The sequence below is a fragment of the Xenopus laevis genome, chromosome 8L (genome assembly GCF_017654675.1).
Source record: "Xenopus laevis strain J_2021 chromosome 8L, Xenopus_laevis_v10.1, whole genome shotgun sequence".
Classification (NCBI taxonomy): domain Eukaryota; kingdom Metazoa; phylum Chordata; class Amphibia; order Anura; family Pipidae; genus Xenopus; species Xenopus laevis.
This window is the reverse complement of record NC_054385.1, coordinates 7,883,115-7,902,097: the sequence shown is the minus strand read 5'-3', so window position 1 is coordinate 7,902,097 and position 18,983 is coordinate 7,883,115. Positions and strand designations below refer to the sequence as shown.

General features: G+C 43.7%; 1 protein-coding gene across 5 annotated transcripts in view; it reads right to left on the bottom strand.

Moving 5' to 3' along the window:
- The window catches only part of setx.L (senataxin L homeolog), a 28,406-nt gene extending 18,797 nt beyond the window's left edge, over positions 1-9,609 (bottom strand). For 2 of the 5 annotated variants that reach the window (XM_018229546.2, XM_018229551.2), the window contains exons 1-4: positions 9,306-9,506; positions 3,172-3,355; positions 2,618-2,828; positions 889-998 (exon numbers count right to left, since the gene is read on the bottom strand). In XM_018229546.2, coding sequence (XP_018085035.1) covers positions 889-998; positions 2,618-2,828; positions 3,172-3,351 — 501 coding nt within the window. In that variant the 5' untranslated portion in view covers positions 3,352-3,355; positions 9,306-9,506. The other 3 variants (XM_018229547.2, XM_041572421.1, XM_018229548.2) reach the window with 3 other exon arrangements.
- Positions 9,610-18,983: the final 9,374 nt, after the last annotated feature.

The window sequence follows — 18,983 nt, the reverse complement described above, 5'->3', positions numbered from 1 at the left end:
AAAGAACTGTGGTTAGTATTAGGGAATTTCTTTCCATACAGCGTCCCAGCAGAAACCATAAAAGGTGAGTTTTAAGGATGTACCGAATCCAGAATTCGGCTGAACCCTATTGGGCACATTTATTAAAGGTTGTTGTCAAGTGATTTTGCGTTTAATAAGACAAATGAAGTTTCCCCTTGATTTATAAATCATTTGCCGATTGGTGAGCAGTTAACATTTTTTCAATCCCGAAATGTTTATTTGTGACATATATGATCTGAGGAATTCAAGTTGATTGAATGTTTTAATCTCACCAGCTCAGATCTCAGGATAAGATTTAATAGGAATTGGATATTTTAATTTTGGGATTCGGATATTACATTTTTGGTTTCTTGAAATCTCTTTGAAGTATAAATCTCTTCCATTAAACTTGATTGAGACAAACCCATTTGAGATTATTTCTAAAACAGTCCGTTTCGGTGAAATCCAAAATTAGTTTAATTAATCAAGCAAAGGAAAATTACTCTAACTTATGCACAGGTGTCCTGAATTATTAAGCTGAACCCTTAATGTTATGTGACTTAGGGCTCTTACAGACGAGCGTTTGAAGCTGCGCTCCCCTGCGTTCCGGTTTTATGCGTTCAGCCGAACACGCATTCAGTTTTTTTCAATGGGGCTGTATTCACACAGGCGCATGTAGGCACCGAACGTAGGTTGAGTTGCAACATGCTGCATTTTTCCTGTGTTCGGCGCCTACATGCTTCACTATTGTTTGCCTTTTTGTATTTTTTATCTCCCTGAGGACTTTCTCTAAAATTTGTTTATCTGGCAGACAAGAGAAAAGCGAAAGGACGGTGCACAGGTTTTGCGTTGTAACCACATCTATGTATTTCAGGAGATGCAACTCACAGCCTCGTTGGGATGCACCAGCAGCAGGTAAACACCAGGAAGCTTTTCGTACACTTGAAAGGGGTTGTTAGCGTGTTCCATCTTACACAAAGCTTCAGTGCAGAGCTCAGCTTAAGGAGAGGGGAAAAAGAAAAATCCTATTAGAAAGTAACTTGTAAAAAAGTATGCTTATTGCCTGCATATTGGACAGGAGGAATAGTCTACAGTATATATGGATTGGGATTGTTTTGCTCCACCAATTTCTTGTGTTTCTTGAAACTAGTGTTTTGTCTTCACAGATTCATTTTATACCATGTCAAACATTTCAAAAGGTTTTTAAGCAGGGTGATGTGGATGCCTCTAGTCTCCACCGTTCCCAGTAGTGGGCCTACAAGCTTAATCCACTCTAACTGCCCGGCTCTAGATTTATTGTAAATAGATCTCCCTGATCTGGCTTATGTCTACTACCATCTGCTCCCCATACTATCTCCTGTTGCTCTAATTATAAGTCTCTATTGATATCCTCTTCTCCTCCGTGTGACTTTATAACACACTTGCCTTTCTCCAGTTCCAAAATATGCCTGGCTGACTATGCTTTATCAATGCTCCCATACAGTAGGTTTAATTATCTTTAATCTTGCCTTTTGCATGGTCAGCCTAACGGATAGAAACCAAATAAGGCACTACATCTTGCTACTGCCCTTGAAACTCATTCTGCACAACTTTAGCCTCTCATCGTTCACTAAAACAAACTCATACAGCTCCACCGACTCTTCCTATATGAATTAAATCTTTAAAGGGATACTGTCATGGGAAAAAATGTTTTTTTCAAAATGAATCAGTTAATAGTGCTGCTCCAGCAGAATTCTGCACTGAAATCCATTTCTCAAAAGAGCAAACAAATTTTTTTATATTCAATTTTGAAATCTGACATGGGGCTAGACATATTGGCAATTTCCCAGCTGCCCCAAGTCATGTGACTTGTGCTCTGATAAACTTCAATCACTCTTTACTGCTGTACTGCAAGTTGGAGTGATATCACCCCCTCCCTTCCCCCCCCCCAGCAGCCAAACAAAAGAACAATGGGAAGGTAACCAGATAACAGCTCCCTAACACAAGATAACAGCTGCCTGGTAGATCTAAGAACAACACTCTATAGTAAAAACCCATGTCCCACTGAGACACATTCAGTTACATTGAGAAGAAAAAACAGCAGCCTGCCAGAAAGCATTTCTCTCCTAAAGTGCAGGCACAAGTCACATGACATGGGGCAGCTGGGAAATTGAAAAAATGTCTAGCCCCATGTCAGATTTCAAAATTGAATATAAAAAAATCTGTTTGCTTTTTTGAGAAATGGATTTCAGTGCAGAATTCTGCTGGAGTAGCACTATTAACTGATGTGTTTTGAAAAAAACATGTTTTCCGATGACAGGATCCCTTTAAAAACTATTTCTAGCTCAATATGGGACCAACAATTAAGCGCAAGACTAGACATTATCCCTGGGACTACAGCTTTTAACCAGGGCCTCAGCCCTGCAAACTGATCACATCAGCAAATCAGTAAAGTTCTCGTAACAGATCCGGTGCTCCTGGGCATCAGCAGCGTCAGCTTTAAACCAATCCATAATGGCTTTACTCTTGCACTGTTTTAAAGAATCTAAACTGAACCAGTTCTGCCAATCCTTTAGAACGAGGCCTCATGGAGTCCACAGTGTAACATTAATATTTCAAATAAGCAGACCGTACTCACTGACATGTTTATTCAGAAGCAAGTAGGGGTACTTGAGGATTTCCAAAAGCGGCACCCGTAGGTTGCTTTCAAAATTAGGGCCTGTGTACCCAAAAAGCTGCTTCTCTCCATCTTCTTCCACTAAAAAGAGCTCATCGTCTTCTTCTATCTCCTCTTGCATCGACTTTTCCAGCTGTATAATGAGGCGTGCCGTTTCCATCTGCCAAAGGGCCTGAGGAACAAAAAAATTGTATACGGGACGAAGACAGAAACAACTACATTAGATGATCATCGGCCCCAGGTTGCTGTTCCTCTGGCAGTGTCATCAGTTCATGCCCGAAGCAATCAAGCAGGAATAAAGATCCATGGCACACAGGTCTCTCTTTCAGGGTTAACTTGCATGTCAATAAGTCAGCTATCATATGTATATGTGCAGGAAAAGCTCAATACGTGTTTTTCTAATTTCTCTCAATATGGCTCCATGGATTACAATCATTTATGAAAAGTTCACAGACATATCCAAGGCAAGGGCCCATAAGAAATAAAATAAATAGTTTAATACATGTACATTTTACCTTGTGAAGGAGTGGGACCTCATCTCGGACACGATGGTACTCCCCCACACACTGCATGCAGTAGCAGAGGTCCTCATTGGCCCCAACAATATCCTCATTGGGCAGCTCCTTTGTGGCATACTTCTTGAGAAGTTCAGTGGTGAGGGCACCACCAGGCGTGCACCAGCGACAAGTGCTCATTCTCCTGTTAGCATGCAGGACAGAGAAAAGGCTAAAAATACTAAAGCCATCTACCAGTAGAAATAAAGGCAGCAAAAATACAAGCAACATTGAAATCTCAGGCATATTTATCGGTCCATAATTCACAGCAATCGCGCCCAAGTGGAGCTCACAATCTCCGCATCACGTTAAGGAAGCCAATCGACACGTCTGTATGTTTTTAAATAGTTTGAGGGAACTGAAGAATTAGCTGAAAACCAATAATGACATAAAAACCCTGAGGCGCCAGAAATCTATCCCAGAGTAGGCCTCCAGCATTGCCTCCAAAATGGTTAAAGTTGTTCCCACTACAATAGGCAGAAGTAATTAAAGTGAATCATGTTATTCTGAACCGACTCTTGTGTTGCAGATTTTATACCCAGAAGACATCTAGGCCTCCTGGGGGAGAAAAACGTATTAACTACTGATCTAAGTAATAATGATGCACAAAATGATCCAGTAAAGCCCAGCAAACCCATGAGAATATCTGTTAACTGAAGCAGAAGGCACTTAATCTGTACAGTGGTGTGAAAAAAATATTTGCCCCCTTCATGAACGCTCCTTGCATGTCACACCGAATGATTCTGTAATATTAGACAAAAGGGAACCTGAGAAACCGGAGTGCACCACCTTTAGCAGCAATAATCACAATTTCTATGAGTTGGTATCATAATGCTCACACTGCTACGGAGGAATGTCAAACCCACTTTTCTTCTCCGAAGTTAGGTAAATAAAATCCTTGTTTCAGTTCCTGGCACAGCGCCTCGGTTGGGTTCAAGTCAAGGCCAGCCCAAAACATTTATTTGTTTCACATCAGCCATTTGGATGTTGACTTGCTTGTGTCTTTTGGATTACGGTTGTCTCGATAACCAAATCGCTCTCCAGCTTGGTTCACAGCTATATGACCACACATTCTCCTTAGGCATTTTCTGGGGCAGTGCAGAACTCATGGTTCTTTCAGTTATCCTTGCACTATCAGATTAGTACCACCATGTTTGACTGTTGGCATGATATTCTTACTGTAGAGTGCTGTACTTGCTTTGAGACAGACAAAATGTTGTTTCAATAATTGTCTACCCACAGAACATTATCACAAAAGACCTGGGGGTTCAACCAGTCGTTTTGTGAAAATGAGTTAAGCAGTGCAATGCTGTCCAACTGGCGGCCTGCGGGGCACATGCGCCCTATGCTCCCTGTGTGTGCCATACACCGCATGCCCTTGCTCCCTGTGTATTTCATACTCAGCCTGTCCTATGCTCCCTGTGTGTGCCATACACCGCATGCCCTTTGCTCCCTGTGTATTTCATACTCTGCATGTCCTATGCTCCCTGCGTGTGCCATAATCTGCCTGCCCTATGCTCTCTGTGTGTGCCTTACTCTGCCTGCCCTATGCTCCCTGTGTGTTTCATACTCTGCCTGCCCTACACTCCCTGTGTTTCATACTCTGCATGCCCTACGCTCCCTGTGTGTGCCATACTCTGCCTGCCCTATGCTCTCTGTGTGTGCCATACTCTGCCTGCCCTATGCTCCCTGTGTGTTTCATACTCTGCATGCTCTATGCCCCCTGTGTGTTTCATACCCTGCCTGCCCTATGCTCCCTGTGTGTTTCATAGCCCCTGCCCTATGCTCCCTGTGTGTTTCATACTCTGCCTGCCCTATGCTCCCTGTGTTTCATACTCTGCCTGCCCTATGCTCCCTGTGTGTTTCATACTCTGCCTGCCAAATGCTCCTTGTGTGTGCCATACTTTGCCTGCCCTATGCTCTGTGTGTTTCATACTCTGCATGCCCTATGCTCCCCGTGTGTGTCATACTCTGCCTGCCATATGCTTCCTGTGTGTGTCATACTCTGCCTGCCATACGTTCCCTGTGTGTGTCATACTCTGCCTGCCCTATGCTCCCTGTGTGTCATACTCAGTCTGCCCTATGCTCCCTGTGTGTGCCATACTCTGCCTGCCCTATGCTCCCTGTGTGTTTCATAATTGGCCTGCCCTATGTTACCTGTGTGCCCCACACTGCCTGCCCTAAGATGTTTAATCATGTGCTGGGGGGTGCTGTGAAGGAGGAGGCACATGTAACATAACACACAAACAAAACTTTTTGTAAAGTAAATCCAATTTCAAGCAACTTTGCAATTAAAAAAACATGTAGAGTGTTAATGATTTTTAATGATTTGGAACAGTTCCCTAAGCTTAGCCCCCTGCTCTCCTGGTCTTTCTGACTACTTTGCTGAGCTGTCTGACTACTGTTACTTTGTATCAACAGCCATCTGTCCATCCTCCAAACCCAACAATTCCCTGCACACGTGATTTCAAGAAGGAAAGGAAAATCACAGTGCGGTGCATTGTGGGTTATGTAGTTCCTGCATGCTGTCTGTAAGCTGTGGATTAGTTGTTACAATTTGTAACATCAGTGTTTATGCTCTTCTTCCTTTCCTAGGATTTCAAATGATGCTTTGTTAAAATGCTGGATTTTAGCATAGAAAATGGCATTTATTCATACTTTTTCAAGTAACAAGTAACTGTGATGGGTATATTATGGGTGTCTGTGTTATATGGGCATCTTTATAAAATGTTGGTTTGGAAGACGGATTTCCCCTTTAAGGGAATGTCCTAATAGGACAACTTTTTTCACATGAGTAATAACTGATATCCCTGCAGGGAGCACCAACCATTTGTTTTTTTCGGTGTGCTACCACAATTAATGTGGACATGGTCTTGTTGTAACATGGGTGTGGTTTAAAAACAAGGAGTGGTTAACACCGGCTTCCATTATCAGCCCTCCACCATGTAGGCCAGAAAAATTCCGGCCCTTTGTACCACAGAAGTTGGGACAGTGCTGAGCTAGTGGATTCCAATTTTGCCCAGGGTCGCCTGCAGCTCATAAAATGTTCCTTTTGGATGTTCTTTGATTCATGGATAAGTTGCCTCTGCACCTTTGCAGTCATTTTGGCAGGCCAAATATTCCTGGCAAAATTCACTACGGTTTCTAATAGTCCATGTCTATGGCGTCCAGGAGCCACAGAAAAGGCTTTGTGACCTTCTCCAGAATTTACTTATATGGTGGCATAGCCTTGTTGTAGAAACATTTGGTGGACTGCTTCACTTGGCATTGCTAAAGTCTATACTAATACTATTGATGGTGTTTCCATCTGCATATTTGTAGCAACAACTAAATCTGGATGTTTTGCATACAGAAACACTCACTTCTTATTTGCCGTAGGAACAAAATGCTTGATGCAATGTTTTCTGCCTTTTAGCGAGTTCACATTTCCTGTGTTGCAACACCCCTGCATCCTGTTGTCTACTTTCACCGTGAAGAGAGGTGCCACAGGTTGTCATAATAAGCAGGAATCCGGGCGCAATGTTTGGAACGTGATGGCACCTAATGTAAATGCTCCACTTTGTCCCCAGGGAAGGCCACACCACATGACCAAAACATTGGATCCGTGGATCACATTCATTTGGCTCAAAGTATTAAACCAAGGGCTGTTTGACTGCACCCAGGCTGGATCAACTCGCAGTTCCGCATTAATTTGTAAATTTAGACTCAAACTAGTGCTCACACTTGATTCTACAGCAGGTGTCGCATAAAAGGTTAAACAAGAGAAGTCATACTATACAGTTGTTCTCCCAAACAATGTGGCTCCAAGTTCAAGCTTTTATATATTCTGGTCCAGAAATCAACATTTTAACTGTTCTGTTGCACCTCCCCAGTATCCAGTTCCTGGGCAGCTTCACTTCTACTCTTGTACCCAATTTCTTATGTCCAGTATATCCATTTTTGCAACTCTTCTTTACTGTACTACTATTCCTGCATCTTTGGTACTCCGTCCCATTGCATCACTTCTTGCATAACCTACTTACTCCATCATTAGGAGAGCGACTCTTTTAGGAATGTTCCCTATAATCCGGTATAATTCCGACATGTGACAAGTTATCACTGCCAATATTCCCTGATCTTTGTGCCTTGTATCCAGTGCATTTTCTTCTTTCTTTAGTGCACCCTCCGTATATTCTGTTATGAAGTCACAGAATCTGTGACAAATTTCTCCGTCTTCCCTTTGACACTACCCATTCTTTCACCTTTACCTTGCTAACACCCACCTCCTGCTTCTTTTTTTACATCACTTACACTCTGCCCCTTCTGCCTTGGCAGCACCTGGCTTCTTCCCTAAAGCATGTCTACCTTTGGCATAGCTTCGAGTCTTCCGTCACTTTGTCATCACAGACACTGCCCTGCTGCTTGGCAGAACCCAGCAAGTGCCTCTCTAGTTTGCAGCATAGAACACCCATCTATTCTCCCCTTGATAGCACCCAGTTGTGCTTCACCCCATTGCAGCATCTAGCTCTCATCTACCTTTGACATTTTCTAATTGCTTTCATTAACATGGCAGCACCTAACTCCTGGAAATGTGATTACAGGTACTTACTCCCTCATTTTGGCATCTCTAGAATTGCACCCGGCTCCAGCCTTCATAAGCTATAAATATGGACCAGCGCTCAGATAGCTTTGGGATAGACAACAAAGATAAATGCCAAATATAGTGCAGTAATTTGAACCCTCAATTTTGCACCTTTACGTGAACTCACACTCTAGGGGTGAGCTCTTTTTCTTTCCACCTTCTCGGTTTACATATAATTTAACCAGCTTCAGACCGTAATGTCTTAAAGGGTTTAGGTGAGTACTTACAAACGTTTAAATGTTTTTGCAGACTGCAGCTCCAGCCTACCCCTCACTAGCACCCGGCTCCAGCATTCCCCCTCACTAACACCTGGCTCAAGCCTTCCTCTTATTAGTAGCCAGCTCCAGCCTCCCCCCTCACTAGCACCCAGCTCCAGCCTACCACCAGGGACAGATTTACATAGCGGGTGCTCCCAGGCCCGATGATGTTCGTCGCCCCTGTCCACTCCCTTTTAATCTCGCAAATTGGTGCACAGGAAATTTAAAAACTATTTTATATTCTGCACATCCCCAAATTTTCTATACCTGCTGCCCTAGGCCCGGGCCTTTCCACAAATCAGGACCTGCCTACCCCTCGCTTGCACCAGGCTCCAGCCTACCACTCACAAACACTGGGCCCGTGGCTACCACTCACTGACACCAGGCCCGTGGCTACCACTCACAAACACCGGGCCCGTGGCTACCACTCACTGACACCAGGCCCGTGGCTACCACTCACAAACACCGGGCCCGTGGCTACCACTCACAAACACCGGGCCCGTGGCTACCACTCACAAACACCGGGCCCGTGGCTACCACTCACAAACACCGGGCCCGTGGCTACCACTCACAAACACCAGGCCCGTGGCTACCACTCACAAACACCAGGCCCGTGGCTACCACTCACAAACACCAGGCCCGTGGCTAGCACTCAAACACCAGGCTCGTGGCTACCACTCACTAACACCTGGCTCGTGGCTAGCACTCACTAACACCTGGCTCATGGCTAGCACTCACTAACACCAGGCTCATTCATGGCTACCACTCACTAACACCTGGCTCGTGGCTACCACTCACTAACACCAGGCCCGTGGCTACAACTCACTAACACCAGGCCCGTGGCTACCACTTACTAACACCAGGCTTGTGGCTACCACTCACTAACACCTGGCTTGTAGCTACCACTCACTAACACCAGGCCCGTGGCTACCACTCACTAACACCTGGCTCCAGACTACCACTCACTAACACCAGTCTCGTGGCTACCACTCACTAACATCAGGCCCGTGGCTACCACTCACTAGAAGCAGCAAACTTAAAAGAGACAGAAGCAAAAGAGCAGGCATTAACCCCCTCCTGGATCCCCACATGAATCATTAGAGACAGACCAAGTTACACAGGCGCAGTACAGCACACGGGGCCACAATGCGTGGCAGAGACTCGTCCAAACTCATTGGCGCCTTCTGTCAGGAGCTCATGCCCCGCCTCCCTCTTACCTTGCCCCGAGCCCGTGTCCGCCTTATGCTCCCTGTCAGCCTCCTCCCGCCATTCCATTCGCCGCCACTTTCCCAGTCTCAGCTTCCCTTGCGGCCTAGTGCGCTCACTCAGACCGGGGATTCGCCCAACTTCTTTATTCGGCTGTTTCCCTCGCTCCTCTTTGCCCCTGCAAGCCCCGCCCTCGTGGAAATGACGTTCCAGGACGCAGTGTTTACTCACGTCACGTTCTTTCCGCCCACGTGACGCTCCCCCCTTACACTCTTGGATCAGTCCGACTCTCTCATTCTCACCGTCAGGGGCGCTGTGTGTGTATTTTGTGCTGTGCGAGTGTTGTATTTATTCGAAAAGGCAATCGTTTCCTGTCACTGCTTGATTTCACTGTAGTGGGAACATTGTTCTAGTTGGTCTAAAAGCTACTTTTGTTGTTTTACCTCACAGATCCCCTCACAAAGCTGCACTGGCAACACTGAGAGACATTCGTGTGAGTTGGACGATTGTTCTAGTCACGAGGTGATTATTCACTGGCATGGGAATTCTTCTACTAATTCATATCTGCTATTATTTGCTTCACAGACAAATACATTGAAATAAAGAATAAAGTGTGTGACTGTAGTGCAGTGAAGGAGAGAAGTGATGACAAATACAGTGCCAGTTCCATGTATAATACCCAGAGCCAGTCCAAGGCAAGTGGCCACCTCACAGCCCATGTTTGCGCTCCTGCACTACGACAATGTGCACACAGGGGTAGCCAGGGCCAGATTTCAATGGCAGACTCCCCAAGGCCGTTCGGTCCGACGTCCACCCCCCGTGAGCATACACACAGCCCCCCGCTTTCCCTACCGTCAGGAGCATGTACCCCAATGTTGGATGTAGGAGTTCTAGAGGGGACCCTGTTTTCCCACATGGAGGATTCTGTCCTTGAGATCTCAGTACATATTATAGGCCAGCCCTGGCGCTGCTCTCCGCTCCATTCAATGCTCTTGTGCGGGATACAGCCTTAGTCCGCTGCTGTATGTGTGTGTGTGCGGGGCGGCTGCTTGTTGCCGGAGCTGCCACTCAGATCCCCCCTGTGCACTTTGCAGCAGGATCTTTTTCCCTAAAAGACTGGCACATGTGTCAGTCAGATCGCTTTGGCTTGTCGGATCTCGAGCTCCCCCCTACCCACCGGACTGCTGCTGCTGGTCTCTGTCCGGCCTCGGATCAAGTATTCTGAGGAGCACCAGTGCTCATCAGCAAGAGGCTGGGTGGCATGCCATCCCTAATATTTTGCCTTTGTGGCTTAGCCACAAATCTGGGCCTGGGGGTAGCAAATGAGTGGAATCAGGACCAAGAGTGCCTGGACTAGGTGTAGGCAGACAACTGTTTAAAAGGTACCTGCCCAGTGCCCTCCCCCCCCATCATTGCACCCTAGGCAGGTGTCTATTCTGCCTACCCCTATTTCCAGCCCTGATAATACCCCAGAACACACAACAGGATAAATACAGTACCAATTCCATGTATAATACCCCAGAACAGACAGCAGGATAAATACAGTGGCAATTCCATATATAATACCCCAGAACACACAGCAGGATAAATACAGTGGCAATTCCATATATAATACCCCAGAACACACAGCAGGATAAATACAGTGGCAATTCCATATATAATACCCCAGAACACAAGCAAAAACAGGGCCAATTCCATGTATAATACCCCAGAACACACAGGATAAATACAGGGCCAATTCCATGTATAATACCCCAGAACACAATGCAGGATAAATACAGGGCCAATCCATGTATAATACCCCAGAACACACGGCAGGATAAATACAGTGCCAATTCCATGTATAATACCCCAGAACACACAGCAGGATAAATACAGGGCCAATTCCATGTATAATACCCCAGAACACACAGCAGGATAAATACAGTGGCAATTCCATATATAATACCCCAGAACACACAGCAGGATAAATACAGAGCCAATTCCATGTATAATACCCCAGAACACACAGCAGGATAAATACAGAGCCAATTCCATGTATAATACCCCAGAACACACAGCAGGATAAATACAGAGCCAATTCCATGTATAATACCCCAGAACACAAGCAAAAACAGGGCCAATTCCATGTATAATACCCCAGAACACACAGGATAAATACAGGGCCAATTCCATGTATAATACCCCAGAACACACAGCAGGATAAATACAGGGCCAATTCCATGTATAATACCCAGGAACACACAGCAGGATAAATACAGTGCCAATTCCATGTATAATACCCCAGAACACACAACAGGATAAATACAGGGCCAATTCCATGTATAATACCCCAGAACACACGGCAGGATAAATACAGGGCCAATTCCATGTATAATACCCCAGAACACACAGCAGGATAAATACAGGGCCAATTCCATGTATAATACCCCAGAACACACAGCAGGATAAATACAGGGCCAATCCATGTATAATACCCCAGAACACACGGCAGGATAAATACAGTGCCAATTCCATGTATAATACCCCAGAACACACAGCAGGATAAATACAGGGCCAATTCCATGTATAATACCCCAGAACACACAGCAGGATAAATACAGTGCCAATTCCATGTATAATACCCCAGAACACACAGGGTAGGATAAATACAGAGCCAATTTCATGTATAATACCCCAGAACACACAGCAGGATAAATACAGTGCTAATTTCATGTATAATACCCCAGAACACACAACAGGATAAATACAGTACCAATTCCATGTATAATACCCCAGAACACACAGGATAAATACAGGGCCAATTCCATGTATAATACCCCAGAACACACAACAGGATAAATACAGGGCCAATTCCATGTATAATACCCCAGAACACAAGGCAGGATAAATACAGGGCCAATCCATGTATAATACCCCAGAACACACGGCAGGATAAATACAGTGCCAATTCCATGTATAATACCCCAGAACACACAACAGGATAAATACAGTGCCAATTCCATGTATAATACCCCAGAACACACAACAGGATAAATACAGTGCCAATTCCATGTATAATACCCCAGAACACACAGCAGATAAATACAGTGCCAATTCCATGTATAATACCCCAGAACACACAGCAGGATAAATACAGAGCCAATTCCATGTATAATACCCCAGAACACACAGCAGGATAAATACAGGGCCAATTCCATGTATAATACCCCAGAACACACAGCAGGATAAATACAGTGGCAATTTCATGTATAATACCCCAGAACCAACAGCAGATAAATACAGTACCAATTCCATGTATAATACCCCAGAACACACAGGACAGGATAAATACAGTGCTAATTCCATGTATAATACCCCAGAACACACAGCAGTATAAAAACAGTGGCAATTTCATGTATAATACCCCAGAACACACAGCAGGATAAATACAGTGGCAATTCCATGTATAATACCCCAGAACACACAGCAGATAAATACAGTGCTAATTCCATATATAATACCCCAGAACACACAGCAGGATAAATACAGTACCAATTCCATGTATAATACCCCAGAACACACAGCAGATAAATACAGGGCCAATTCCATGTATAATACCCCAGAACACACAGGGCAGGAAAAATACAGTGGCAATTCCATGTATAATACCCCAGAACACACAGCAGGATAAATACAGAGCCAATTTCATGTATAATACCCCAGAACACACAGCAGATAAATACAGTGCCAATTCCATGTATAATACCCCAGAACACACAGCAGGATAAATACAGAGCCAATTCCATGTATAATACCCCAGAACACACAGCAGGATAAATACAGGGCCAATTCCATGTATAATACCCCAGAACACACAGCAGGATAAATACAGTGGCAATTTCATGTATAATACCCCAGAACCCACAGCAGATAAATACAGTACCAATTCCATGTATAATACCCCAGAACACACAGGACAGGATAAATACAGTGCTAATTCCATGTATAATACCCCAGAACACACAGCAGTATAAAAACAGTGGCAATTTCATGTATAATACCCCAGAACACACAGCAGGATAAATACAGTGGCAATTCCATGTATAATACCCCAGAACACACAGCAGGATAAATACAGTGCTAATTCCATATATAATACCCCAGAACACACAGCAGGATAAATACAGTACCAATTCCATGTATAATACCCCAGAACACACAGCAGATAAATACAGGGCCAATTCCATGTATAATACCCCAGAACACACAGGGCAGGAAAAATACAGTGGCAATTCCATGTATAATACCCCAGAACACACGGCAGGATAAATACAGTACCAATTCCATGTATAATACCCCAGAACACACAGCAGGATAAATAGAGTGCCAATTCCATGTACAGTATAATACTCCATGTATAACATCTCAACATGTGCTGTCTAGATGGTGTTATCACCAAAGACCATGCAGACCCAATATGCATCTGATATGAACACAAATAATATACATGAATTGGATGATAATTGATAGTCATAAATAAGGACACTGAATAATAATTAGTCAACATATTGTACTGGTAGGGGATGAGGGGCTATAAACACTGTAGTTGTACCCAGAAGAAGTCACATGTGTATTATATAAATATGGATACATTACAGAGTGAAATTAAATGGCCTCATGAGTTTCTTTTTCACTGTAATGGAGAGCTTATTGTCCAGAACAGAAACCGTACTCAGAGAACGAGAAACAGAGAAAGAGATTTCAAAAGCAAGCAAATGTATTTAAACACATTTAAAATAAAATAATTTTCCTACCAACACAGTGTAACAAGATATACATTCATTAGCTTCCTTAGCATTAGCATTTAACAACAATTTTATGAACATGTGTAAAAAAAAAACAACTTTGCTTTATTTGGGGGGAAAAAATGGTGATTTTTTTCCATGTGACCTCAACTCAGAGGCACCAATCAGATAAAACAATTTCCTTTGCTCCTATGCAAGAATGGAAGATCATGCGTTAAAGGACAACGAAATACCCCAAGACAACTGAGTGCTGTTGCTTAAATTATTTTGTGTAATATAATGAATTTGAGTAATCAGCACCCCCTGCTGTTATGTTGGGGAAGGCGTCCTGCTATCACAAAGCAGAGACGTTACTTCTACAATAGACAACCAAAATTGTTCCCAATTTTTTAACAACAAATATTTATATATATTGTTTTGGTACGATTCGTTCTTCTTTAAGAAACCATGAATATTATTTTGCAACCACAAGAAGTTGTGATTTATGTTTTCTCTCATGTCTTGTTGGGGGACAGAGGACCCCAATTTCTTCTTGCCCTTCATAGGAGACACCCCTTTCAAGGTCTTAAGTGTGTACCTTCCGGTGGGTACCTGGTGGCCATGGAACTACTGGAGAGGACTTCAGTAGAGATGTCGCGAACTGTTCGCCGGCGAACTTGTTCGCGCGAACATCGGGTGTTCGCGCTCGCCGGAAGTTCGCGAACGTCGCGCGACGTTCGCCATTTTGGGTTCGCCATTGTTGGCGCTTTTTTTTGCCCTCTCACCCCAGACCAGCAGGTACATGGCAGCCAATCAGGAAGCTCTCCCCTGGACCACTCCCCTTCCCTATAAAACCGAAGCCCTGCAGCGTTTTTTCACTCTGCCTGTGTGTGCTGAAGAGATAGTGTAGGGAGAGAGCTGCTGCCTGTTAGTGATTTCAGGGACAGTTGAAAGTTTGCTGGCTAGTAATCGTTTTGATACTGCTCTGTTATTGGAGGGACAGAAGTCTGCAGGGGTTTGAGGGACATTTAAGCTTAGGTAGCTTTGCTGGCTAGTAATCTACCTTCTACTGCAGTGCTCTGTATGTAGCTGCAGTGGGCAGCTGTCCTGCTTCTGATCTCATCTGCTGACTGCTGCAATAACAGTAGTCCTTGTAAGGACTGCTTTTATTTATTTTTTTGTTGTTTTACTACTACTACTACTACTACTACTATAAGAGCCCAGTGCTATTAGTCTAGCAGTGTTGGGGAGTGGGACTGGTGTGCTAATCTGCTGCTCCTAGTAGTTCAGCAGCACCAACTTTAATTTTTTTTTTTAATATTCATTTTTTTTTTATTTTACTTTTTTTTATTTTACTACCGCTGTAGTAGTGTATAAGTTGACCTTTTAGGCATTATTTGCCCTGTAGGCATTATTTGCACACTGTTTTCTTCAACCCGCCATCGAGCTGTGTGACCTTGTTCACATTCTGTCTAAATATCCATAATATTACCGTCTCCAGAAAAAACACCGGAGTCACTTTTTTCAAGCAGCCATAATATATTTTACGTAATCCGTATCCACCGCTGTAGTAGTGTATACGTTGGCCTTGTAGGCATTATTTGCACACTGTTTTCTTCAACCCGCCATCGAGCTGTGTGACCTTGTTCACATTCTGTCTAAATATCCATAATATTACCGTCTCCAGAAAAAACACCGGAGTCACTTTTTTCAAGCAGCCATAATATATTTTACGTAATCCGTATCCACCGCTGTAGTAGTGTATACGTTGGCCTTGTAGGCATTATTTGCACACTGTTTTCTTCAACCCGCCATCGAGCTGTGTGACCTTGTTCCCATTCTGTCTAAATATCCATAATATTACCGTCTCCAGAAAAAACACCGGAGTCACTTTTTTCAAGCAGCATTCATATATTTTACGTAATCCGTATCCACCGCTGTAGTAGTGTATACGTTGGCCTTGTAGGCATTATTTGCACACTGTTTTCTTCAACCCGCCATCGAGCTGTGTGACCTTGTTCACATTCTGTCTAAATATCCATAATATTACCGTCTCCAGAAAAAACACCGGAGTCACTTTTTTCAAGCAGCCATAATATATTTTACGTAATCCGTATCCACCGCTGTAGTAGTGTATACGTTGGCCTTGTAGGCATTATTTGCACACTGTTTTCTTCAACCCGCCATCGAGCTGTGTGACCTTGTTCACATTCTGTCTAAATATCCATAATATTACCGTCTCCAGAAAAAACACCGGAGTCACTTTTTTCAAGCAGCATTCATATATTTTACGTAATCCGTATCCACCGCTGTAGTAGTGTATACGTTGGCCTTGTAGGCATTATTTGCACACTGTTTTCTTCAACCCGCCATCGAGCTGTGTGACCTTGTTCACATTCTGTCTAAATATCCATAATATTACCGTCTCCAGAAAAAACACCGGAGTCACTTTTTTCAAGCAGCATTCATATATTTTACGTAATCCGTATCCACCGCTGTAGTAGTGTATACGTTGGCCTTGTAGGCATTATTTGCACACTGTTTTCTTCAACCCGCCATCGAGCTGTGTGACCTTGTTCACATTCTGTCTAAATATCCATAATATTACCGTCTCCAGAAAAAACACCGGAGTCACTTTTTTCAAGCAGCCATAATATATTTTACGTAATCCGTATCCACCGCTGTAGTAGTGTATACGTTGACCTTGTAGGCATTATTTGCACACTGTTTTCTTCAACCCGCCATCGAGCTGTGTGACCTTGTTCACATTTTGTCTAAATATTGATAATATTATCGTCTCTAGAAAAACCACTTGAGTTACTTTTTTTCAAGCAGCATTCATATATTTTACGTAATCCGTATCCACCGCTGTAGTAGTGTATACGTTGACCTTGTAGGCATTATTTGCACAGTGTTTTCTTCAACCCGCCATCGAGCTGTGTGAGCTTGTTCACATTTTGTCTAAATATTGATAATATTATCGTCTCTAGAAAAACCACTTGAGTTACTTTTTTTCAAGCAGCATTCATATATTTTACGTAATCCGTATCCACCGCTGTAGTAGTGTATACGTTGACCTTGTAGGCATTATTTGCACAGTGTTTTCTTCAACCCGCCATCGAGCTGTGTGAGCTTGTTCACATTTTGTCTAAATATTGATAATATTATCGTCTCTAGAAAAACCACTTGAGTTACTTTTTTTCAAGCAGCATTCATATATTTTACGTAATCCGTATCCACCGCTGTAGTAGTGTATACGTTGACCTTGTAGGCATTATTTGCACAGTGTTTTCTTCAACCCGCCATCGAGCTGTGTGAGCTTGTTCACATTTTGTCTAAATATTGATAATATTATCGTCTCTAGAAAAACCACTTGAGTTACTTTTTTTCAAGCAGCATTCATATATTTTACGTAATCCGTATCCACCGCTGTAGTAGTGTATACGTTGACCTTGTAGGCATTATTTGCACACTGTTTTCTTCAACCCGCCATCGAGCTGTGTGAGCTTGTTCACATTTTGTCTAAATATTGATAATATTATCGTCTCTAGAAAAACCACTTGAGTTACTTTTTTTCAAGCAGCATTCATATATTTTACGTAATCCGTATCCACCGCTGTAGTAGTGTATACGTTGACCTTGTAGGCATTATTTGCACACTGTTTTCTTCAACCCGCCATCGAGCTGTGTGAGCTTGTTCACATTTTGTCTAAATATTGATAATATTATCGTCTCTAGAAAAACCACTTGAGTTACTTTTTTTCAAGCAGCATTCATATATTTTACGTAATCCGTATCCACCGCTGTAGTAGTGTATACGTTGACCTTGTAGGCATTATTTGCACAGTGTTTTCTTCAACCCGCCATCTAGCTGTGTGTATTATCGTTTCCAGAAAAACCAACTGAGTTTTTGTTGTTGTTGTTGTTTTTTTTAAAAATAATGCCAGGCAAAGGCAGGCCGCCACGCAGAGGCCGTGCTAGGGGCCTTGCTGCTATGCAATCCTGTGGCCCTAGCAAATTGCCCAGTTTTAAAAAGCCAATGACCCTGAACTCCCAAAATGCTGAAGAGGTAGTTGACTGGCTTACACAGCACACCCCATCCTCTACCGTTTCTAACTTTACCACAACATCCTCCTCATCCTCCACTGCTATGGCCACCCCACGTAACACTTCCTCCACCACCGGTGCCCCTTCTTCACTGGGGTCAGAGGAGTTATTTTCCCATGAGTTTCTTGAACTGAGTAATGCGCAACCATTATTGCCAGAAGAAGATGAAGGAGATGAGGACCTTACACCAGATTTAATTCTGGCAGAGAACACGATAGAGATGGACATAATGAGTGATGAGGAGGAGGTCCCCGCTGCTGCTTCCTTCTGTGATGTGTCAGAAGAAATTGATGCATCTGAGGAGAATGATGATGAGGAGATTGATGTTTTGTGGGTGCCTAGTAGAAGAGAGCAAGAGGAGGGTAGTTCAGATGGAGAGACGGAGAGTCAGAGAGGCAGTAGGAGAATAAGACTTAGAAGAAGCAGGGAGGACAGCCCGCAGGGATCAGTAGGGCAACAACATGTATCGGCACCTGTGTTCAGCCGGCCAACGCACCCGCCATTGCCGCCAATACCGCCAACTCCGCCAACTTCTACTGTTACCGCCAGATCGCACACTTCCAAAAAGTCAGCAGTGTGGGATTTTTTAATGTGTGTGCCTCTGACAAAAGCATTGTAATTTGCAATGAGTGCAGTCAGAAACTGAGCCTTGGTAAGCCCAACAGCCACATAGGTACAACTTCTATGCGAAGGCACATGAGCGGCAAGCACAAAGCACTTTGGGAGCAACACCTCAAAGGCAACAGGCAAACTAAAAGCCACACTCCTTCTGGTCCAGCATCTTACTGCTCTACCTCTGCTCTCCTTGACCCGTCT